At 41.7% G+C, this 24,397-nt stretch overlaps 1 protein-coding gene across 2 annotated transcripts in view; it reads left to right on the top strand.

Moving 5' to 3' along the window:
- The first annotated feature begins 2,866 nt into the window (after positions 1–2,866).
- The window catches only part of KCNB2 (potassium voltage-gated channel subfamily B member 2), a 173,382-nt gene continuing 151,851 nt past the window's right edge, over positions 2,867–24,397 (top strand). Inside the window, exons 1-2 of one of the 2 annotated variants that reach the window (XM_088520320.1) lie at positions 2,867–2,919; positions 16,941–17,625. In XM_088520320.1, the coding sequence (XP_088376446.1) occupies positions 17,047–17,625 (579 nt within the window). In that variant the 5' untranslated portion in view covers positions 2,867–2,919; positions 16,941–17,046. Of the gene's footprint in view, positions 2,920–16,119; positions 16,181–16,940; positions 17,626–24,397 lie in introns of those variants that run through there. The other variant, XM_088520318.1, reaches the window with a different exon arrangement.

The raw sequence follows: 24,397 nt of genomic DNA, 5'->3' as shown, positions 1-24,397 counted from the left end.
ATGAGAGTGGTCTTTGATTAAACATGCTCTGAAAAACATAGATGTAAAGAAGCCCCTGCAGTAGAGAATTCGTTAGGAAAGAGATTTCTCTGTCATGCAGGCTATGTCTTTCTCCTCTTTATCTTATCAACAAGCAATAAACCCTCTCTGAAGTAAATCTTCCCCACACTATTTGGAAGAGACTGGTCTTCAGCATGGCCATATATATCACTTTTTTTTTTTCCAGTAAACAGAGGACCCTCAGAAATTTGTCTTCAGCTGGTGTAAGAGCAAAAGATGAATGTGTGGGAACAGAAAAGTTTCAAGCCTAGAAAAGCAGTGAGCCAAGAAGAGTTGATATTTGTTTGTGAAAGAAAACAGAATAATGTAGATTTAGGGAAACAAACATATGTATCTAGGTATGGTAATACAGTTTTATCTGAAAAAAAGCTTATTTTTAAGAATAAAGGTATTTTTTTACTGTGTAATCACCATGCTCAATAAAGAAATTTTGATTCCAGAATAATTCCTCCATTATGAAAGCAGAGACATTGCTTATTTTGGAAGGATGTCTATACTGCATGCACCCCAGCATATAAAACTGTAGGAACTCTCCTATCAGCTGCAATTTCTGTGAATTTTACCCATAAATGACTCCTATTAGTATCTGGACATGTGCATGAAAGAAAAACAAGAGTGTCCCTTTGCCAAAAGTACTAAAAACAAACAAACAAAAAATTCAAAGACAAAAATCTCATGAAAATATAGTCTGCTTCTATAAAACCCATACAGCCCTCAAAATCACTCACTTTACCATGAAAAGCAACAGAGGTGCACAGAAACTCCCGACAACCAGTTCATCTGTGAGCATCCACATGAAAGAGCCCTGCACATACCATGTGCTTTGGGGACTGTCTAGGGAGATACAGGCTCCGGGTGAGGCTTCCTCACTGATGCATTCCTGTGTGGGTTTTCAGGTATCTAATACCACGGGAACTCCAAATCCAATCTTTGCCATAGTTCGGGCACATGGGAATACATGAAAAGCCTCCTCACCTGACTGCCTTCCTTTCCCAAACATGTAGGAATTTCATTGTCCTGGAGACAATGACTTTTTTTTTTACCCATCTATCACATTCAGTACAAATGAATCACCTGGCTCAAAAATTAGTAATGAGGTGCATACAGACATATATGTGACAGGCGGAACATACAGAGTATAGAGACACCTACATTTTAAATTGTGCCTGAAGTTTACTTGTACTTGGAGAGAGAATTGGGCAATTACGGAGTTTTGTTGACTGTGTATAAGATATAGGAGTGAATTTCTCTTATTGACTACAAAGGGAGACTGGGGTGACTAGCACAGGTATGGGTGTCTACCTCACACATGCTCAAATTTCAGGCAAAGTGCATCCTGCTGGAAGTCACAACATAAACAATTTTCTTCAAGGAAAACTAATCTCGAAATCAGCACCACTAAGGACTACCACTGCCTGTCTCAAATTGTGGTACTCAGAAAATTTCAGAAGTCAGGCCGAAAAAGGAGGGCTGAACTAAAAAAAATACAAATCTCATGTCTGTACATTCCCAAGCCTGCAGGCAAGGAAGGCAAATGAGATAGGTGGAGGGAGTGGGGATAATTCAGTAAATGAACATTCAGAGTTTAACCTAATTTTTAACTGGTTGTAATGAAACCATGATGGTAATACTGCCCAATCTGATTCTTGGATGGCTTTCAAAAGAATTAGGAGTTTGAATTTAAAAAAAAAAAAAAAAAGGAAAAAAAGAAGCTGGGAAACACTATATTGGAAAGCCTTTACCCCAGCAGAGAGATGTGCAAAACTGGGGGAGAAAGTCCAAACTGTAGGGAGACATGGAGCCTGAGTGGCACAGTGCAGAGGGCAAAGCTACGGAGGAGCTGTTACGAAACCCAAACCAGAGAGGAGAGCAGGAGGAACAGCTTTTTAATCTGATACCCAAAATATAGAGGGAGAGACACTTCCTCCCATTATGGGCAATGATAAAGGACGTGCCATTAAAAAGCAATAAGAGGCAACTATTAAGCCCTTTGGGAACGAAGAGGCAGTGGTGGCTGCAGAGATAGCAATCTGCTCCCACTTGCGCCACTCCATGCTAAACACTGAGGACCCGGGGTGTGAGTCCCTGTCCTGCAAGGGCGCTCTGCTCCCTGTGCACCATGGCATGTCCGTGCGTGGGTGTCTGCACGTGTGTGGGTGCATGTGTGGGTGTGTGCATGCATGCGTGTGTGTGTGTGGACGCGTGTGCATGTGTGGGGTTGTGTATGGGGGTGTGTGTGTGGGTGCGTGCGCATGCATGTTTGCATGTGTGTGGGTGTGTGCATGTGTATGTGCATGCCCATGCACATTTGCATGTGTGTGCGTGTGTGCATGCATGTTTGCATGTCTGTGTGCATGTGTGGGTGAGTGCATGTGAATTTGTGCGTGCATGTGTGCATGCATCTTTGCGTGTGTCTGTGCACATGTGTGGGGGTGTGCTGGGGGCGCATGTGTGCACACGCGTGTGCACTGCCTGCCCTGCCTGGGGGTCAGCGTGCGCTGCCCGCCTCGTCCCCGCGGGTTTCCTGCGCCGCCGCGCGTGGGTCGCCCCCACGCGCGGCCGCGGGGATGCCGGCGGGGCGAGGGCAGCGCGGGCCGCGCTCTTCTCCCCCCGCCGCCTCCTCCCTCCGTGCCTCCCTCCTCCTCCTCCTCCCTTGCCCGCCCGGCTGCGCGTTTCGCGGCGGCCGCGCGGGCGGGCGCTGCGCGCGGGGGGGCGGTGATGCGCGGGCGGCGGCGCCGCGCGCAGCCCCGGCCGCCGAGCAGCGCCACCACAGCGCGCCCGTGGCGGCGGCGGCGGCGGCGGCGGCGCGACACGACGGCCACGCGGGGAATCCCCCGCCGCCCGCGCCCCGCGAGCAAGGTAAGCGCCGCGCCGCCCTGCGCTGCCGCCCGCGGGCCCTCCGCGGCTCCCGCGCGCGCTTCCCCGCCGCCCGCGCTCCGCCGGGGATGGCGAGCGGGGGGAGCCGCCGCTTGCGGTGCTGCCCCTCCCGCCGGGGGAGAGCTGGAGCCTATAGAGCATATAGCGCGAGGGCTGCGTGAGCTTCCGACAGCGCGAGGGGGAACCTCATGGCAGAAAACCCCCGCGTTCCCGGAGGTATCCGAGTACAGACCCCGGCTACCTACTGACAGAAAAATCCCCTCGTAGCAGAAGCTGAAAAGCTGTAGCCTTGTGCTAGCCTAAAATATGCAGGCATATAGTCTCTCCATATAGCCTCTCTGTTGACACAGAGCGTGCTGCCATTCCCACGGATTTAAATACCTCGCTGTCTTTACACATGGGCATGTTGGCTGCATGGCTCTGCAAGCCTGGCGCTACGGTTCTCCTGCTGGTGTTTCAGTGCCTGGGCGAAGGTAGATTTAATGTTTATATCCTATGTATGTGCTGTCCGTATTTATAGTAGGTCTTGGACTTCATTCAACTCAAGTTACATAATGATTAAGATATAAATAAGTAGTATATTTGCAGTTCCTTGGACATTTTAATTCACCAAATATGAAACCAGCTGTAGCATCACTACCAAAATTATCACTTTGTAAGTGTTTGTGTAAAATAAAAAAGGAGGTGGCGGTAGCATCCGGAGGCAACATTCCTCAGCAAATACTAAGTCACTGGGACCTTGTGACTGAAGGGACACCTGAGAGAAAGATTTCAGTCGCTTATCCCATGCCGTAGCTCTGAAGAGCTGCGGGGGCTGGTTTAGAGGAGGAAGAGGAGCAAGAGCAGCAAGGCTGGGCGGGTCAGGGAATGGAAAAAGCCCATCTGCTGAGGGCTTGCTTTAAAAACAGCAAGAGTTTTTCAACTTTGCTGAGTTTTTCCCAACTTCATGCAGAACCTGCACTGAGCCCGAGAGGCTGGGCAGGAGCCGAGAAAACTAGATGTGCCAAGCTGGGGATGTGAACCCTTTCCCCCCTTTTTTTTTTTTTAACTAGAAACTTTCAGGATAGCAAGATAAGGGTCAGTACGTGCTCCTTGTGAGATTTGTTTGCCGTATGATCACCTGAGATTTACTACCAAAGCTCCAGAAGTCTTTGCCGGAGCGCTCGGTGCCGTGCAGAAGAAGTTTATTGCTTGTTCTGTTGGCTGCTGTCTTTTCCACTCGGAATTGCTGATAAAGGGTCTCCTACCTGAGCCTTCCCGGGACCTGCAGCTGTACTGGCTTCTGCTTTTGTGACGATGCCTCCGCACGCAGCTTTCAGAATGGCGTTAACGCTGCTCTAGCCTCCTTCTCTTGCAGCGGGACGTTGTCACCGGGGCTCAGCAGGTTGGCCTTAGGCAAACACACGCAGACAGCAAAAACAAAAACGTCCTCTGCTCACCGAGAGGAGTAAGTGATGTTTGGAGCGGCACCCTTCATTTCGAGCATTTCCATTGGCTTCAGCATGTGGAAGTGTCCTGTTGCCTTAACTATGTGTTTATTTATTAATGTTCAGCCTTTTTGCTAAGTGCGAGTTAATTGGCAAATTCTGGCTTGCCACGCAGGGCAAGGCAAGGAGTCGAGCTTTGCAACAGCTCCCTTGCCAGCGTTTGGGTTTTTGCCAGCTCACCGTTGTGATTTTTATAAGAAAATCTCAATCTTTATTCGATTCCTTGAGCTGCATGTCAGTGCATGTGCAGGTAACGTATGTTTTCGAGGCGCTACTATTTTTAAAGCCATCTGCTGGAGGACATTTCCGTCCCTGTTTTGCTCCGTACTTTGTTCTTGTATAAACACACAGTGGGAATGGGGCTGTCTGGTGGTTTAGAGGGAAGTAATCGTCATGAGTGAGGCAGGAGGTATCAGGTGGACCGCTCTGAAGGTGCTTGGTGCTCTGGAGCTCTGGGCACGCAGCATCCAGAGGGAAGTCAGGGAGCTGGAAAGGGAGCTGCTTAAAGTTGCTAGGCACTTTAATTCCACTGGGTCAGTTTAGACATATGGGCATTCCAGAAATGTAAGATTTGGATGTTTTCAGGGGTCATTTTAATGAACTCATTATACTATTGCATAATGCATTTTGACCCAGCAACAGGAGAGCAACTGCAGAGTGAAGTAACGGCATGTGATCTCCTCTGAGGGGACTCTTGGTTTTTTTCTGCAATATAGTAGTTATGGGGGATTCTTTTTAATTTTAGAAATAAGATGTTTGTTTATTTGTTTTTACCTAGTAGGTGTCTGAATATAGTAAGCTTAGATGTACAATAGAAATGGACTATTTCTCTTTTCACCTTTTGTTGGGTCGCACTGTTTCTATTCTCAGCAGGATGCGAGCACCAGGAGAGAAAATACTTTTGATTTCTCATAAGTAGCACGTAGCTTTCTCTCATTGCTTTTGTTAGAGTAGTAGTACTGGGAACTTAATTTCTTGGATTTTACAGTAAATCTTTGGGACATAATCTTTTCAGCATTTCAGCACATAGAAATGGCATCTGCTTTCTAACTATAACTGTAAATTGCAGAGTCTGAGATCTTTGAACATATACAACAGTGTTCCATGGGAAGCTGTGAAAATATATTGCTTGGGACATTGGAAGCTATTTTTTTTCCTCTTGTAATGTACATTTTTATGTATTTCTAGGTTTCTTCATCTATGATTCTCTAGGTATAGAGAAAGGATTTGGAAGCAATTTCATTATCTTGACTTTTTTTCTGTATGTTAAACATTTATGAAATAATATTGCATAAATATTATAAACATAGATTGTTTAGTTTTGTTCAAATCAAATCCAAATAAAAAGCATTTATATTAAACCATACACTTACATACAGAAAAAAAAAAACAAAGAAAGAAACTGAACAATTCATTTTCATTTTGTTGAACGAAACTTGCAGTTTTCTTGTCTTGGGTAGTTGCAGGTGAAAACATCGTCCCAATGTTATTTCCCTAACCACTATAAACCATAAAAGCCTTAAATATAACATTCATCAGTCAAGACACTTAACATTTATTAAGCTTAAGCAGAGGACATTCCGCATTGAAGGTGGACGGACAGCAAAGGCTCTTCTACTGCCTCACCTTGCCGATGGTGAACGGCAGCACTCGGTAAAACTTCGGCGCGAGTCACGCAGCAGCCTCCTCCCAAAGTTAAGTCCTCTTGCTTGCTGTGCGGTACCTCGCTTTCTTCCAGGGCAGGAGTGAACTGAGGAGCTGTATTGCTGCCTTTTGTGACCAGCACTAAAAATATGATGATTTTTCACTGCATAATCATGAATTAATGAATATTGTTTTGGATGCACTGGTTCCATGGATTAGGGTGACCACATCAAGCGGCATCTTGAAAGCAGTAATGAAAATGACTTAGGCTACTAAAATCGGTGTAGTTTATTTGCGTCTAATGTAGGAAGCCTATATTTAGCCATAATGGCAGATCAGCTGTGACTTGGATGTCTGACTTCTATATGGCCCCATTCTGCTGGCTGTAAAGGGCAGTCAGTAGCATCACGGCTGGCAGCAGCAAGAGAATCAGAACCACAGTCTATTAGCTAATAAATAATATATGTCATGCTGGCATAATGCAGCTCAGAGTATTGAGGAGAAGGACGTGATAAGCAGCAGCCAGAGTCATTACAAGAAGCAGTGACAGGCTACCAATCTGCCTCTCATAAAACCATGGCAGTGGGACCACAGTGTGCAGTGGAATTGCACAAGGGCACACAGAGTCCAAGTGCAGGTGGAGGGGCTGAGCAGCTCTATATTCCCAGCCCTGGCACGTGATAGAGGAGGATCTTCTATGCTGGTCACCGCTAGTCTCGCTGGCCAGGACCTCCTGCTGTTGCAGAGTATTCTTCCTGCTGCCACCGTACACGGGTATTAGCTTGTTAGGAAATAAACACCAGTTCTTTAGGTAAAACCATGTAACGAGGAGATGAATGCAAAGCTGTGCTGATAATTAACTGAACAAAGCTCTCAAACATAATCTTCTTTGATGACACTGGAGATGAGCTTCTCCCCCTGATTGCCTAACAAGTTAAGAAATAGAAATCAATTATTGCAGTGCAGTCCAAATACAGAATAAATTTGCCTCAGAGCATTAATAAGACATCTCACGGCAGATCAGAAAATAGAGTCTCACAGTACCTCATCAATAGTCTGCTGTTAGAAAATTGGCTATATTTTAAATATGTAAGATAAATTAATAACCAGACTCAGCTGCTCAAAATGAGGTTCAAAATAGGGTTGCTACCATAGAGGCTCCAGTTGTGGCTTTTGCTCCATTAAAGTGTGAGGTTTTGGGTTTATCTTCAAGGTTGAAAGGTCCTCACCATAGGTGTATTCTTACATGACTGAGTAATGCTACCATAATATGTAGCCATAATTTTTGTGTAGATAAGAGTGTAGCAGAGAGATTATGGGGCAGTTGTCACAGAAGGTGTTGCCATTCTGTGGCAGCTGGAAAAATCCCACTTACTCTGCTGAAGCAGACTCGAAACAGTGCCCTGGACTAATTAGCCTTGAAATCACTACACAGTGAGTGACACTATTGTATGTGCTCATCCAGTGGTTGCTGAGATTAATAACACACAAAGTTGATCTACCTTGACAGTCATGCCATCTAGAAGGTCTTGCTATCTAGAATATTTCCATCTCATTCTTTTTTTTCCATTCTAATTATTGCTGACATACATAGTGTAAACTTCTTAACTGGGCAGGCAATGTGCTTATTTTCAGGATAAGACTAGCTACAGTTAGTCACTGCAATTCCCATTTAGGTGCTTTGGTAAAAGCAGGTCTAGCAGTGTTGAGAATCCTCTATTCGACTTGAAGAAGGGATGGGGATGTTTGTCAGCTCTGAAAGTGAAGACACTTTCATAGCTCGCTCGGTGGTAGCAATATAGCTTTTGCTCAGTAGTCTTACATTTAGGGTATTCCTCCAGTGGGAAATCTAGGCCTTTCTAGGCCAGTGGGAATCAGGCCTTTCTTAGATTAACATAGTTCAGACAAATTTTTCGCCTCTCAGAATCTAAGATTTCCTCCAGCAAAAGGATTGCTCACACCTTTCCACTTATAGACAGCTTCAGGTTTGCTCCCTTTCAAGCCCTGCTTCTCCTTCCCTTCTTTCTCAATAGGAACAGGGAGTGTGGGGCTTACATCCTGGGAATGACTGCTTGCATTGTGAAATTTCTAATGTCCCAAAATAGTTCTCATATTCCCTGGGTGAGTGTTCAATGGCTGTGCAATTACCCAGAAAGGGTATTACCCCATTTCCAAATAAATTTTGAAGAGTGGACCTTGCCCGGTTCTTTTGAAGGACTGTTCTTAAATGCTTCTTTAAAGAAGAGGTTTCCAGGTAGGTGGGCAGAGTTGTCCCCTTCTGATCCTGTCTGCACATTCGGCCTGGGTAGGAGTTCAAAGTGTCCCTGAGATACTTCTTTCTGATCATGAAGAACCCTGCTGAAGAACCCTTCCCGCTCCTTCTTTGTACACAGTCTTGCATGTTTAGTATTAGAAATCCTGAACTATGGTGAAGTACATTTTTAAAGAGGATTTTGTGGTTTTTAAAAAGTACATTTTAGCTTGATATAGGTAAATAAATGAAATTATAGTGGCAGCTTTATAAAAAAAATTAATCCTATCTTAATTTCAGAAAGCCTAAAAGCGATGGTAGTTTACCATTGTTTGTGAGAAAGACTGCTGACTTTTTTTTCTTTTAATACTTTTTTATTCCCAGATCAATTTGAGGGTCAAAATATGAATACTTCAGTCTATCACGTCTAAGCTTGACATTCTGCTTTCTAAAGCTCATGCCCTCTCCACTTGTGGTAGGAGTAAGCATCGTCATGGAAAAGAAGCAAAGCCTCTTCACTACAGTACTAAACTGAATAGTATTTCTCAGTCCGATCCCCAAACCAACTGTACCTTTGTGCAGTATGTGGAGTCATACCACTGTAGATAGATAAGCTTTGCGATAGAAGTTTTCTACTTTTTGGATGACCTCCTCCCTCAGATGGGCAGAGCAAAATGGCAGGTTGTTATAGGCCCCAAAGGAAAACTTTTAGGGCTAGAGTTGGGGATTTCTGAGACATGAGACATTTTAAGACATCAAGATGTTGAAGAATTTGGTTCCTCAGAATCAAGCCTATGCTGACATTTGTCTTAATTTTTAATGATAAAAGCTTTTTTTTTTATGTGTGAAGATTTGCGGATCCTGTGACCTTGTGGACATTTCTAGCTGTGTACAAAGGCATCTGTCAGAACTGAGTCACACAGAAATTAAGGCCTTGGTTCATTCCTGTAGCTTCAATGCTTCAGTGAAGCACCAGAGAGAGGAACTATGGCTGTAATCTCATTGCAGAAACACTGGATGGAGACCAGGAGAGATCGCAGCTTCTCTTGAATAAATCAACCCATCTTACACTGAAATCCTTGCCATAGGTCTGGGACTGCTATGTTCCTTGCAGAAATTCAGGAACTGTCTGTGGAGGGATTCTTCCAATTGAAGTCTTTGGCAGAGACAGAAATTGAAGCCAAATGTTTAAAGTTCCCAAGAAGTCATTTGAGAAGAATCATGCTTTCCTTAACTGTAACCCTGGGATGGTGTGATTGCATGTCACTCATCCATTAGTAAATTCCAACATTATAGCAAGTTTCCGAGAAAGGATCTGGACAAAGTGGCACAGCCATAGTTTTAGATGCGGTTTCATTCAAAAAAGTCATAAAATCCTTGTCTATGTGCCTCGTTGCTTTGGACATCAATCCCTGTGTTTATAATAAATATAAAATTTCTGTGCCTAGAGGCCTAGAAAAAATAGTTGGGTATTCTACAGGGCAAGCTTTTGTTCAGGAGAACAAAAAATCATCAGTGAAATTCATTTGTGCTTTCAATTAGCTGGCAGCACTGTCATTGCGACGGAGTGGCAGAGGATTGGAGGATTATGGAAGATTTCATCTTTAGAATAGCCCTGTTGTTTTAGAACAAATAGTTATAGCGGTGCCTCTTGAGAACAAGCAGTGTGTTAAAAATTCCCAACATTTTGGTGCACTTCAATAGAATTACGAAAAAAGAAATCAAGTAGCGGATGCATAAGTGTCAGTTCAGAGCTGCATTTCTGTAATATCTATATGAAGTTGAAGAAAACGATCTCAAATTCGGTCTTGAACCTCTCTGTGGTAGTTCATCCACTCTGAAATTTCTACGGAATTTTCTACGGAAGACTAAGTGTGCAGTGGAAGACAGTATCTTTGGCAGAAGTAATAACTCAGCCCTTTGCAACCAATAGTAAACACAAATAGTAAAGTGTAGACACCACAGACAATTACACCCTAAACGAGAGATGCTTCAACCTGGCTGCAGTGAAAATGCAAGGAAAGTCAGAGGACTAGTTAGTCTGGAACAGAAACTTGCAGTGATCTTGGTTCGGCACTGGGACAGGTTGTGAAGTTAAGTTAGAGCATATCAGATGCCTGAGAGCACAAAGGCACTGTCCTTCCTGCACCCGACCTCCTCTAGGATTTCAATACTGGGGCAGAACGAGCCAAATGTCTAATGAAAAGGTCATGAAAAGATGACACCTGTGAGTGCCTGTGCTTGTGGCCACAGGGCTGAGTGAAGCAATGACAGAGTGAGGGTAGATGCGATGTTTTTCAGTGGTGACAGCAAGCGTTCATCATTGATATGTCCAAAAGTTCAGGGGAATCAAAGAGCAGCCCAAGGGGTTTAGAGACCTTTTCAGATTGCCTTATTTGCTCATCATAACTTACTGTCTCTGTTACCCGTACAAGATGCCAAAGACTGGCAGCTCTGGATGACAGACTGCCAAGTCATTAATCATGCTCTCGAGACCTCAGTTAAGTATGTAAGAGGGTGCTCTAACTCTCTACTTCAGAGGTACTACTCAAAAAGGTCACATGAGGCTCAAATTCCATAAAAATAGTGCAGTGAAATTACACTGAATGCTGTCAAGAGGATTCAGCCTTTTCGGTTAAAGTTATCCACATCACCTGTAGTGAAGCCTAGGGCCTGTCTACAAAGCTTTGCTGGAGAAACATTTCAGTGAGTAATTGCAAGTGCTGTTGGAGTATGTAGAAAACTCAGGTCAAACCTTCCAAGCTGCAGTAATTGCAAAGTTTATCACTTTTGTAACACTTTATCAATCATACTCTCCCTCTTTCCATTGTCTTCTGTCTCCTTAACTATTTCTGTATGGCTTCTCCTACGCATGGTTGTTAAGAAATGTCCAAAGCTTCCGAACGTGCTGCTCCTTGGTGAAGTTCAGTACCTCCACCTGAGACACACTTCTGTGTTCAAGAGGATGAGAACATGCATCTACCAAACAGACTGATACAGCTGATTTGAAAGGTGTGTTCATAGGAGAATCAAGTGTTTCCTGCAGATTTCTGGGACTTTGGGCAGCGATATAAGGAATAAATTATCTGTGAGATCAGTTTTGAAAGAGAAATAATCATAATTTCAGACTAGCAGCCATAATGATATCCCAGAGCTGGCTTTGCAGGATTATTCTCAAAGTGAAGTCTTTCACCCCCTAGGTCAGCCCATCAGTAGAGATAAACAAGAGTTCTCGAGGCCACAGCTACAATTTCGTCGTAGCTTGTGGAAGGAGCTGCTCAGTTTCCTTCCTGCTTTTCCATGTCTTGCCTGGGTTGTGGTCCGGGATGGGCCAGCCTGTTTGCACAGGGGAACCCCGTCACAGAGGAGATGGGCTTGGACTCTGCTTTGCTCCTTCTGGTCACTCGGCTTCAAGTGGTTTGAGCTGCTCGGCTGTGAGAGCTTAAGCCTAAGTGCAGACACTGCCATCAAAGGTAATTTAGACAATCAGGACTTAACTGCTTTTTCTCTCCTGTGCCTGCCTGTGTGTGTTCCTGCATGGGATATGTGTCTGGGAAATACAAACGATGCTCAAGAATAGTGTCTCTTCGCGTGTTTCCTGACGCTTTCCAGGCTTTGGCTATTTACAGCTTTGCCAGAATTTTTAGCTGTATGAGATGGGACTTTTGTAAGGCTGGGAAATGGAAATAAGAAATAACTTATGTGGGATGTTTTTCTTTGGAGTTTTAGCTCAGCATTCTTTTTTTTTTTTTAAAGATTAAAATTAAGAGAAACACTATTAATAAAGATTCCACAACTGTTTCATTAAGAAATTGCAGCTCTTTGTACTTAGAAAACAAGGAGAGAAATTTGATAGTTGTGATGTGGTAGCAGTAATATTACAGCAAAATGGAAGTGGAAAAAAACAGAATCTTCTAGCTGATACAATCTGATATGCCTGCTTATAACACTCTTAGCATTTGCTTGCGCATGGTCATTAGAACTGTGTTATTTTGTCGTAACTTAGTTGCTGTGTCTTGTCTTCACTAATTTGTTCTATCCCAGATTATTGGCTTTGAGCAAATGCAAGGGAGTGAGACACCAGGGCCTCGCATGGTACAGACTGAGAGAGGAATTTATGGCTAACGCGAGTGCCCTGGGGAAGTGGATTCCAGCTGAACCTGCCCATTACTCAACAACTCAATTTTACCAAACTTCTTGGAAGCATTAACAAATTATTATTCTCCTTATTCCGGGCATGAGGCTGAGAGCTGCAGAGGGCTGGGGTTTTTGGCAGATGTTGAATTCCTGCGTCTGGATGTGCGTGGGTGTGGAGCGATGCTCCACACATGCGAGGCGGCCTTGGCGCTGCTTGGGCCAGCTGGCACCGTGACCTCCACCCATGCTCTGAAACCTCCTGGCAGATGGCTGCATGCAAACTGCTCCCTGGGGCAGACCTCAAAGCACCCTCGCCCTCCAGCCGTGCCTGCAAATGATTTGGGAGAGTCCTCGTTGGGCCGCTCTAACAGCAGAGGCAAGTGAAGGGCACCGCCTGCACGCGCTCACGGGCTGTCTGTGATCAGCTTGCTGGGACGTTCCCATCAAGTGTGACAAAAACACTAAGAACTGATTAAAAATAATAATAAAAAAGAAGCAGTATCTCAATCTGACTAGTCAAAAATAGAGGTGTCTTCTAGCATTCGTGACCTTCATTTCTCCATTATAAAATAATGGTAATAATAATATTCTCATGCTGATATTGAGAAGATAAATTCTCAGATACCCTGGAAGCACTCAGATAGGAGAGTGAGAGCGCCGCAAGGAAAATTCATATCTTTGAAAGTCATATGAGGTTTGCAGTAGGACATGCTAAATAATATCAGAGGCCAGATACAAAATGAGAAAGATGAGAAGAAATGATAAAAAATTATCCATCCATTCATACCATTCCATGCATGTGGTGGAAGGGAGAAACCTGACCTTCATTCTGGCTTTTCCTGACTTTTGGACCAGTAGCCTTTACAGCTTTAACATTTATTTAATGCAAAGAATTGACTTTGATTGGGGAAGGAAGGCTTTATTCAATATTATAGGTATTTTCCTGCAAAAGCATTGTATCATTACAAGGGAACAAAACTGCCGTCAAGAGTTACTCTGTATCTATATTTATAGTTGAAATTTATGCCTTCCTCAACTGATTGCTAAACAGTGCTGCTGAGCAGTAGGCTGGCATTGTCCTCCTGATGAGGAATAGCTGCATTTCTCACTTTCCCAAGTGCAGAAGTAGCATGGTAGAATCACACACAGCCAAAAGGCTCAGGCAATAAATGAAAAGGAAAAAAGTAATTCAAGCCTTTTCAGCACAAAAATTGCAGTATCTAAAGAATTTGGTTGCAGTAGCTGAAGGCCAGAACAGTCATTTAAGGAATTGAAAAGGTAACCTTGGTTGCATAATTTTGTTATAGTGAAAGATCTGTGGAGGTTTTGTGTGAAATTAAAATGCAGATTATAAAGTAAAAAATGTTGTGTAGTTAAAGTAGAGGCTATTGATTACCTTTGTGTTGGAGGCACAGTTAGACATGGAAAAAAAAAAGCTACAGAACTAAAGCAGACTAAAAAGAGTTTTTTTAAACAGTGTTTAGTTCATTACTTCTGTGTATTTCAGTGAAAAAGTACTGTAAACAAGGCAAACACAGACCTCACTTTTCAGAGTTTTTCATTTGGGAAGAAGTTTTTTTCGGGTTTGATCTTTTCAAAGTGCCATACACTGTGATACAGACAGTAGCCAAGGAGGATTCTGGGTGTAGTGTCTAGGGCACAGTCCTCCCTACACGAAACTTAATGGTGTTTCACTGCTGACTTCAGCGTAACCACAGTTAAACGGGATTTTTGAAGTTTTTTTTTTTTTTAGAAAAGCCACATTTCCTGAAAGAGGAAGATGCAACCAATAATTAAACTGTCAAGTCAAAAAATGTTTTATCAGCTGTAGACCAGCATTGGTGACACTATAATTTTGCATTGTTTAATGATTCTGTGTGGTAATTACACACATAAAATGGAAAACAGTGTGTAGTCTTGTGTATATTTAGTTTTTGTAATCAGAAAAGCAAACGAGGGTATGGTTAACCTAAGATTAATCAGATCAGCTTCTTGATTTCTGTTGTGTTTTACTCAATATTGCTATTACGAGGGAACATATTAGCAGGAAAGGAGAAGGAATCCCTGGAACTCTGAATAAACTCGTGAACTTCCGTAGATTTTCTGTGAAGACACAATTGATTTCATGGACAACGGTAGAGCGTCACTACCAATTTCTTAAAGTCATATTTTTATTATGCAAGACTGTAAAAGATAATTACAGTTGCGTATTAAAATCTGAAATGTTATTTTTTTGTAAAAAGGCTGTAAATATTTCTTCTGAGGACAAACAGCCACTTGTAAGTGATTAGCATTTATGTGATTATCTGTTTCAGAAGATTGATAAAAGCATCCCAGAAATTTAGGAGAGTCTTAAGCAAACACACCTTGCACTGTAGCACCAAGCACCCAGTCCCTTCTTCCACTGAGACGTGCAAGAGCAGATGCTACATTTTTATTCTGAATGAGATCGCGTGCGAGGATTGTGGGGTTAATTCCTGCCAGCCAGCTTCATTGTGATAGGAGATTTATTTTTGCAAGTGAAGTTGTCAGATTATCTTTTTCATGAATGAAGGTAAATGTTACAGGCTTAAACTCTTATGTAAATAGGCACAGAGCTGCTCTGAGTTGCACTGGGAGATGAGGAGTGAGATTCACAGCGCAGGACAGAAGAAAGAGTGAGGAGAGGCAAAATCTTTGTGGTCCCTGTGTTTTTGAAATAGGCTGAGCTTGGCAGTGAAACTGCTAACAAGGTGGTGTTTGGGCTTGCTGCCAGTATGGACGTTAACAAGACAGTGAGTTCCACACTCGATAAAAAATCTGTACATGTCTATATAAATTAAATATTGGTCTGATGGGTAGTTTTATAGAAATCTTTTCTTTCCCCTGATGTCTTGGAATTCTGTCAGTACCTGTATCGTAGGGGAATCAATTTTATTGTTATGTCATCTGTGGTGGAAGAAACCTTTGAGGTTCAGGTATAATGAGGTCTAGTATTTTTCATTTTATACCAGGAATATGGTATATTGTTGTAAGCATATCAAACTCCCCCTTGAAGTAATTCTTTGTTTTTTTTTTTCTGAATACTTTTAGTAGATCACTGTCCTGGATCCTCACTGCTCTGGTAAGGGTCTGGTCTTAGCGACCTTCTAATTCCCATCTGATTATTTCCACTTTTCTTTCACAGTGGATTTATAGCCATTTATTCTTGTGCCATCATGGTCTAATACAAATAGTTCTCCATTCCTGATGTATTTATGGGTAACAATCCCATCTCATCACAGCCTTCATGCTTACTCTGTGGATGGGATCATATTCTTGCTCTTGTCCACAGAAATGCTATTAAAAAAACTATTTGAAGGTATTTCACATCAAAAGAAAGTGTAGAGAGTTGAGTGTTTATTTATTGAGAATGGCATGAGAAATAGGTCTGTGCTTGAATGGTGGAAATTACTAGGGAGAACTTTACTATATCATAAGAGAATCTTTATTAATATTCCTCCCTTTAGGTCCTTTTCCTGTTGCTAGGATTTCATTTAAACACTGTGTCATGTAAGTGACCACTGTAGAGGTGGTGGAGGGGTCTCCTTCCTGTTGATACAGATATTCCGAATTTGTTGATGAACGGCTGCACTTTAAGAGTCCTCTGAAGCATGAGGCACAGTGAGTGAGGATGATCTTGCGGATTATTACCCGAGATGGCTGGTTGCTGTCACGCAATCAGGTTCTCGCAGCAACTTGACAGGTAAACAAACGGGTTTGTAAAGAGCCTTTCGGAGGAGCCAGGGAATGGACTGCACAACCCTTGCTTACGTAACGCATATGACTGCTCAGTTGGATGCAGAAGAATTAGAAATCTTTTGACCTATTTGTAAAGAAATCAGCAGTGGCTGGTGCTAGAAAATTTGACTTGTCGTGAAGGCAAGTTAAATTGTTTGCTCAGCAGTGTTTGTCTGTGAAATAATATAATAAAATTAGGTTTGGAATGGGAGGCAAAGGCAAGTAGCTTGGTTTCACAGGAGATTTTCATCTGCTCTAATTGTTTCATTCAGGTTTGGAACAAGTCTCTCAAATTTGAAATTTTCAATAAATGGAAGGTAGCCCAGGTTCTACTTTCACCTTGTGGATATCCCTACAGTCTTACCATTAGTCTACCTCACAAATGAATTGGTACGTAATAAGATTTAGCTGACATGGCTGTATCAGAAACTGATAAAAGACAACAAATGAAAACACAAGCAAAGCTTCCGTATAAACTGTCATATTTGATTTTTATGAATTCAGAAGTGCCAGTGATGTTTTTTTCTTTCCCTAAGCATAACACTCCTAGCTATACCAGTTTTTACAGTGGTTCCTACAGTTCTACAAAAGAATGAGCAAATTACCATCATTAGGTTTTCATCTCCATATGAAAAAGTGCAAGTAGGGAGAGAGAATCTTAAAAAAAATAGTTTGGAGAATATGTTGTATGCTGCAAGATTCTAATTTTTTTTTGTCTTTTCCAGCTTCAGGAATGGGTCTGTCTATCTGAAGAGGGCTCTTCGCAAGTATTTGTAGTTTCCAGGCTCATTCTCGTAAAGACTCTGGCTTTACAAGTGCATCCTTTCCAGAATGGCCGAGAAGGCTCCTCCAGGGATGAACAAAAAGTCTTCAAGGTCCACTCTTTCTCTGCCTCCAGAACCAGTAGAGATCATTAGGAGCAAAGCCTGCTCACGGAGAGTTAAAATAAATGTAGGTGGACTTAACCACGAAGTGCTCTGGAGGACTTTGGACAGACTTCCAAGGACACGATTAGGAAAGCTCAGAGACTGCAATACTCATGAATCTCTGCTGGAAGTATGTGATGACTATAATCTAAATGAAAATGAATATTTTTTTGATCGACATCCAGGGGCTTTCACTTCCATTTTGAATTTCTACAGGACAGGAAAATTACACATGATGGAAGAAATGTGCGCTCTTTCTTTTGGCCAAGAGCTTGATTACTGGGGGATCGATGAGATATATCTAGAATCTTGCTGCCAGGCAAGATACCATCAAAAGAAAGAGCAGATGAATGAGGAGCTGAGGAGAGAGGCAGAGACCATGCGGGAGAGAGAAGGGGAAGAGTTTGACAATACCTGCTGCCCAGAGAAAAGGAAGAAGCTCTGGGACTTGCTGGAGAAGCCCAACTCATCTGTGGCAGCAAAGGTAGGGTGAGCAGTGGGTTTACTGTAAAGACATTAGGAAGTGGTGTACAAGGAGCATGTGCTTGGCACGTATGATTCAATCACTTTTACTAAAATAATTAGAAAACAGAAAAATCTAAGGATCTGCATATCATAAAGTGAATATACCCAACAAAATATTTAAAACTCACTGGAATCAGCAGAAGGAAACCTGTTGATTTCAGTAGATTTTAGGCAAGTGCTACGTTTCAGATTTGTTGCGTACAATCGGAAACATATATATCTGTGTGATTGTTAATGGACTTTATATTTAACTTTTTGACAAAAATACAGCTATAAAATACTACTTACTTCCGTGTTAGACAGGCATTTGGTGATGAGAAAGGTTCTACTAAGTCCATGCATGTTTGGAGTATCGGTATTGATTCTTATTCTCTTACAGGCATGGCGTAGGTTTGATATCACTGTCTTTTTGCTGCATTGGCTGTCAGATGTTGTCAACAGCTGCTTCCTGTCATGGTTCTTACCCGGGTCAAGGATTGCAATATGTTCTCTCTTGCAATGCTCTTTTGCAATCATGAATTAGTGTTCTATATAAAAGTGTTAAAGTATTATATTTAGTATGAAGAAAATTGAAGTTTTTCCCCAGTAAAAGTGTTGGGTATTCTGATGTTTGTGTTAAGCTTAACTTTATGTGGCTTTGTTTTCTTCTGTCATTAATTTTTTTATTGGATGACAATCCTGTAAGAACTAAGGTGAGTATCAATATGTAACGGTGGAATTGATAAGGAAGCTCTGGGCAAAAAAAGAGATCCTGTTAAGAACTTTTTTACTGTAACAATTTCTTAGTATTGAGATGTTACAAAATACACACCTTTTTTTATTTCTGTTTTTCACTGTGGACGGCAAAACTGACTATGCAAAGACTGACTTTTGCCAGAATTTTATTTATGGAACATAAGGTTCAGAAGTGGAGTAGACGCTGACAGGCAAAACAAAGGAGGATATTCAGAATATTTTAGAAAACTATCTGAGTACATATTTTGTGTGTTTCCGAGCTCCTTATTCTGGGCCATATGCTCCTCTCCAGGAGAAGGAGCAGAGGGGAAGCAGATGGGCATCGAGCTGTGCCAGGAAGGGTTCCGGGAGGCCGTGTTACGCGCTGTGATCCCCTGGTACACGCTGACACCCATCAGCCGTCCTGCGAGCGGCCTGCGGCCTCCGGGCCGCGCGGGGCCGAGCGCCGCGACGCAGCCCGCAGTGGAGCCCCGTTCCTCCCGCGCCGGGAGCGCAGAGCAGCAGCGCGGAGCAGCAGCGCGGAGCAGCAGCGCCGCTGCCCCGCTCCCCTTTCTGGAAGTGCAGGGAAATGCCGTCGTGGATTCACCTGAAAGCAGTCAGGCCAACTCTGAACTTTTAAGAAAATCACTGTTTGGCTGCTCAGGCTAGGATTTTTTTTTTTTTCAGGTGTTGAAAATTAAGGTGACTGTTTTTTTCTCTTCATAAGATTTCTAAATATTCATTTGGTTCGTTTTTATTTCCCTGTTCCCTCCTCTCCTGGTTTGATTGAATGTTACAGGTCTATGCTTTCTTTATTACTTAAATTGCCATTTTGTGTAATTTCTGTGATCATAGTAGTAGAAAGTGATAATATTATATGAACTCGTTTTTATGTAATGAAAATGTTTTCATTTCTAGTGTTCCTTCATATATAAATATAACTATGGGCCAAAATTATGCCCGTGACATCTAAAGACAGTAACATGGTTGCATAAGCATAAAGGATGCATAGCATAAAGGAGAGCAAAAACTGTTGCATAACTTTTAGACTTTTGAAATATAAGCAAACAAGCAGAGTTTCATATAAAGCCAAGTATATTGGGAATGAGTCTGATCTACTTTCAAACACTTTGGTGCCATCACAGAGCATAGTTAGGTTCCGTGGTGAGTTTCTTATCCATTTAAAGTGTTTGGATAATGCCCTTCTCAGATTTCTCTCCTTTTGTTTCATTATGCAGCAAATTGGTAGCACATCCTGAAACAAGAGGCAGAACCTTCTTTCCTCTGTTGCAATGAAGCTGCTCATAATATGATTGCGAAGCCCAAGGCTGTAATGATTTGCTCTCTTTCCAGCTTTTAAAGAAATAGATGAAAAGAGGGCAGTGTAGCCAGGGACTCTGCACATCCGGTTCAGGCACTTGGGTGCAACGTAGCACCTAAGCTGTTGGTGGGGACAGATTGCTTTTTAATTCCTTTCATGGAAAAGATTAGGAATGAGAGATAAATGTTCAGGTTTGTTTTGAGGGGACGTGAGCGTGTCTTGCCAATTACTGATCCTGTAAGATCCCTTCGAGGTCTGATTCAGTTTCCTGAATTAAGGCAGGAGTGCCACTTACTTTGGAATAAGTCCTAGAGATAAGTCCTGCTCTTTTTGATATCTGTGAAAGCCCTTGACTTCATTTACAACAAAGTGGGACACCAGTGTGGTAGAGCACACTAAACAGCAGGTATTTCACAGTATCTGTGACAATAAGTGGGAAACAACAAGATGTTTGTATGACATGGAATAAAACTACTGTACTGCTGCACAATGCAGCGTAGTGGGGATGCATTTCTGAATGTGGAATTTTTGTTTGTTTGTTTTTAATCTTAGCAAAGGCAGCTGTGCTCTTCGTTTCAGTCACCAGTTAATGTCTTCTAGGTGGGACACTTCCTGCTTATTCTTAACTCCAGCAAAACTCCTTGTGAATTCAGTAGAGGTTTTGACTGAGGAATGCAGAATTTGGCTCCCTTTTTCTGTGTTCTCACTAATAAACTTTTAAAATGTGATTAAGACAAAAAGCGTTTACAAGCTGGGCAAGTGATATGAGATAAGAAGCAGTGCTGTGAATTGGAAAGAGGAATTGTGTGTATCGTACATCTTAGAGCAATTCCTTTGGTGAGTTTGGTGAAGTCCCTGTTACATTCTTTGATTGCCAAATGACATCAGTTTTTTTTAGACTAGGTATTTAATTCTTTTAATTAATCTTTTGTGTAACCAGTATTTTGTGAAAACTCCATTTGAAAAAAGTTACCAATAGCAGAACCAGAAGGAAAACCAAAAAAAAAAAAAAATCTTGAAACTTTTTAACAGAACAGTCTGAAACAGAATAGGCTTTCTCAAGAGTAGGATCAGGACACAAGGATTTTTTTCCAGAAATATTTTCACTTTGCGATTTTCTTTCTGAATCTTTTTGGGGATATTGTTTTGGGGCTAGGAATTTGGCCTTTTAATGACAGTTTCTAGGCCTCGCACAGCTTTACTAGAACAGTAGCAGTACTGGCCAAGCTATCAGCAGTCTGAAAGTCTTCAGCAAATAGCGGCATGAGCGACGAGTGCAACGTGCAGAGCTTCACCTCAGTGTGAGTGCATAGGTCCATACAGTACAGGCACAGGTCGATACCGAGCTAAACTGGGATATTAAATGTGGAATTAACAGAGATAAGGCCTTGTTCGCTATTCATGTGGCGTGATGTGCTGTGCAGTGCAACTGAAAAAATAGGTCTTTGAAATCACTATCAATCAAATGAAACCATAACTTTAATTTTTTCTCTCCAAGGTTTGATTCATGAGCTCCTGTATTTATAGTTGTGTTGAATTAACAAGCCTGATTCTTTTTGCACTCTTGTTTTATACTGATGAAACTCATTTGGACTAAATCCTAAATAAATATGGATTTTTTTCAAGTGCAGAGGAGCTGCTATAAATATGGAATGAGTGAGGACAGAAATAAATGGAATATCTTGGGGAAATGGAGAGCCTGTTTCTGCCTAAAGATTTTTGAAACTGACTCAATTATCTTTCACTATTAGTGGGACATAGAAGAGTATATTAAATACCTTGCAGTGAAGTTGTCAATAAGTGTCACTCAGATTTTCCATTTTCTGTGTTTTGTTTTTTTCATATCACAGGTTTGTCCTTTGAAATTAGCTGAAGAGTAGTTGTGTAGGATTGATTCTGCAAGTCTTTCATGTGCAAAAAATTCTTACTCACATGAATATTTTCTTCAAAGCCTGGTATGAAGAAGACCAAAAATGTAGTATGAATAGTTAAGTCACTAAAAAATTACTAGCCAGTTACTGTTTAGACTTGATCTTTGTACAACCGCTGTTGATGTATAGACACGGAAGGGGATGATGCTGGTCTTTGTCACCTTGCAGCATGTGGTTTACCTTCTTTAAAGTTATCTGAAACCTAATGGAGTTGAAAGTGTTCCTGTTAATTGTTTACAGTCTTGCCTAATGGCTCATCTGTCCTTATTTCATGTCTCATCTTGTGTTTTGTGGATTCCTTTTTTTTTTTATTTGCTTTGCATTACTGGCTGTAACATGACTATCCTCCTCTGTGAAAAGCACACTAATTTTTCAGCTAACTTGTGGATTGTTGATTACAGAAAGTAAAACTATTCCAAGCCCAAGAGGAAACCATGAGGTTTTTGTGCTACATTCAGTAAGTTACCCTGTGTGTAAAAAACAAACAAACAAGCAACCAAACAAAACTTAAAAAAAAGGCATGAGAGGGAGATTCAGGTCACTGACATTTCATCTAAATACCGCATGCATTATGACTTGCTGCACTGATTTGCTAAGGGAAGACACAGCTGTTACGCATTTGGGACCTGGTTCGTATTTTCCACAAGTCTATTTTACATATAATTTGCACTGTCTCTGATTTCTGTTTAGACTTCCTAGAGTAGCTGAAGGCTAATCTTAGAGTAAGTAAGAATTAACAAACTCCGTGCCCATGTCTTGAGAACAGACCTGAATGTCATATAAAACATTCCTGGGCTCCTTTGCAAGGAGTTAGCCCCTAGACGGTTGCACACAGAGCTCATTCAGTGGCCACCTCTAACTAATGGCATGCCACTGATTCTCCTCGAGTTGAAGAACACACCACATGTATGCTCTGAGGACATTAGGAAAACTGCTAGCTAGTTGTATGTAGTGCAAGAAGAGTTAGGACACATAGGAAAAGAGTCCTTGGTCAAGCCAAAGTTTCCACTAGGTGTATGAGTTGTGCTGTTGTGTGTCAGAAATGCTCTTTCTTATGTTTACATCCTTTGTTATGCTACATGTTCTGTGTCGACCTCATTTTGTTACAAGTTGCCCCCTACAAAATTTTGTATTATTTTGTGTGCCTTCTGGTCTAATTGTAGACCAAGGATGAAGATGTCAGAGAACTAAGATTAAATACTTCATAACGTGTAAAATATGGCTTTTGTACTATTTGATACCTACGAGTGTTTGTAAACGTTTGTTGAATATCAGTGATTTTTTCTAGCTGATAGGTTGAACTTTTGTTGACCTCTAGCTTCAACTTCACTTTTTGGAAAATCTGTTACGAGCCTTTATCTGAATATACTACTAGGAATGCTATAGGTTGTATACTCCCACTACTTTAAAGACAAACAGCTGTTAGAACTTAAATTACGGAAAAGCACAAAGGATGGTCACCAGTAAAAAACATGGATCTCCTTCCCACCCTCATTTCTGGCCAGGGCAATTATTATCCCACTTTGGTTTTAGGGAGAGCTAATTTTTTGTGCCAACCTATAAAGTCAGTCAATGTGACTGTAAGACGAAGAGTTTGTAGCTGATCCTGGTCATTCATATTTAATAACTAAAGTGTTTCAATGTCTTGAAAGATAAGTGAATATATTGTTTTTTCAGTAAGTATCAAGGAACACAGTAGATTGGCAGTAGTTAATAGATTTTAAGAGCTTGTGTATGCTGACTAGCGAGTTTGTCATTAAAAGATTATTTACCTTCTTTACGTCTTATATAAAGTATCTTAAAACTCCTACTTCAGCATTTTTGGTCTGCCTGAGTGTCATGGGAATACAGCTACGATCTGATCTGTCTTGCATCAGAGGTGTTCAATACCTCCATTACATAAGGTTTCCTTCCAGCCCTGTGATGTTATCTGTGGTATGCTGAAAGGTCTGACTTTGAAGTAGGGCTTATTAAAAACTATTACTGGAATAAAATAAGTAAAATGCCCTTAAACTAACCTGTTTATTATTGACACTACTCTCTGTGAATCGAATGCTTAAATTATGGAAGTAGTGCCAGCAGCAAAGATACAGTGAGTCATATTCAGACAATCTATCGCTAGCTCCAGAGCATGGTGCCTGGGAATATCCCCATTCCTTACATGCATGGAGGAAAAGGATCTGTCCTACCTGTGAGAAAGGGCTTCGTTGACTCTTGTTTTATTGGTACACTGAAGAAAAGTAAGGAATACAAAAATATTTATATTTAAACTGGGGGAAATCCATTCTCCATATTTGGAAGTATGATTGATAGTGATTGGTATTATTTCATAAAACAAAGTTTTAAAGAAATGCCTGGAGTGTGTTTGTACTGCTGTCAACATTCACAGAAGCAAACGGCAGCTTGCTGTAACACAGATAAATGTACTAATAGTACTTCCAGAACCAGTATTTCTGGTTAGGATGGTAATATTCTGTGCACTGTGACATGCCCTTTGGTGAAGTCAGTGGCATCTGGTGGCTCTTCATCTGTGACATGTCACTGAAGCTGTGTCCTGCCCAAGCAGGCAGAGCAGAGTGTTGTTCCTTTCTTCACCAAGAGGCAGATGACATGTCCAAAAACCACTCCATTTCCCTTGCATATTTTCACAAGCAGTTGCTGGTGTTTTATCTTTTTTCTTGTAAGGTGTTTGGAAGCAATCAGATGGTAAGGAGATGCACTAATAAATTAAATATTATGAAGGTGATGTTATTTGAAGGTTTCTT

This window comes from Tinamus guttatus, unplaced genomic scaffold, assembly GCF_059628265.1.
Source record: "Tinamus guttatus ecotype Peru unplaced genomic scaffold, ASM5962826v1 Tinamus_guttatus_pri_ptg000086l, whole genome shotgun sequence".
Classification (NCBI taxonomy): Eukaryota; Metazoa; Chordata; class Aves; order Tinamiformes; family Tinamidae; genus Tinamus; species Tinamus guttatus.
Note: the sequence above shows the minus strand (reverse complement) of the source record. Positions and strands in the feature narration are given on the sequence as shown.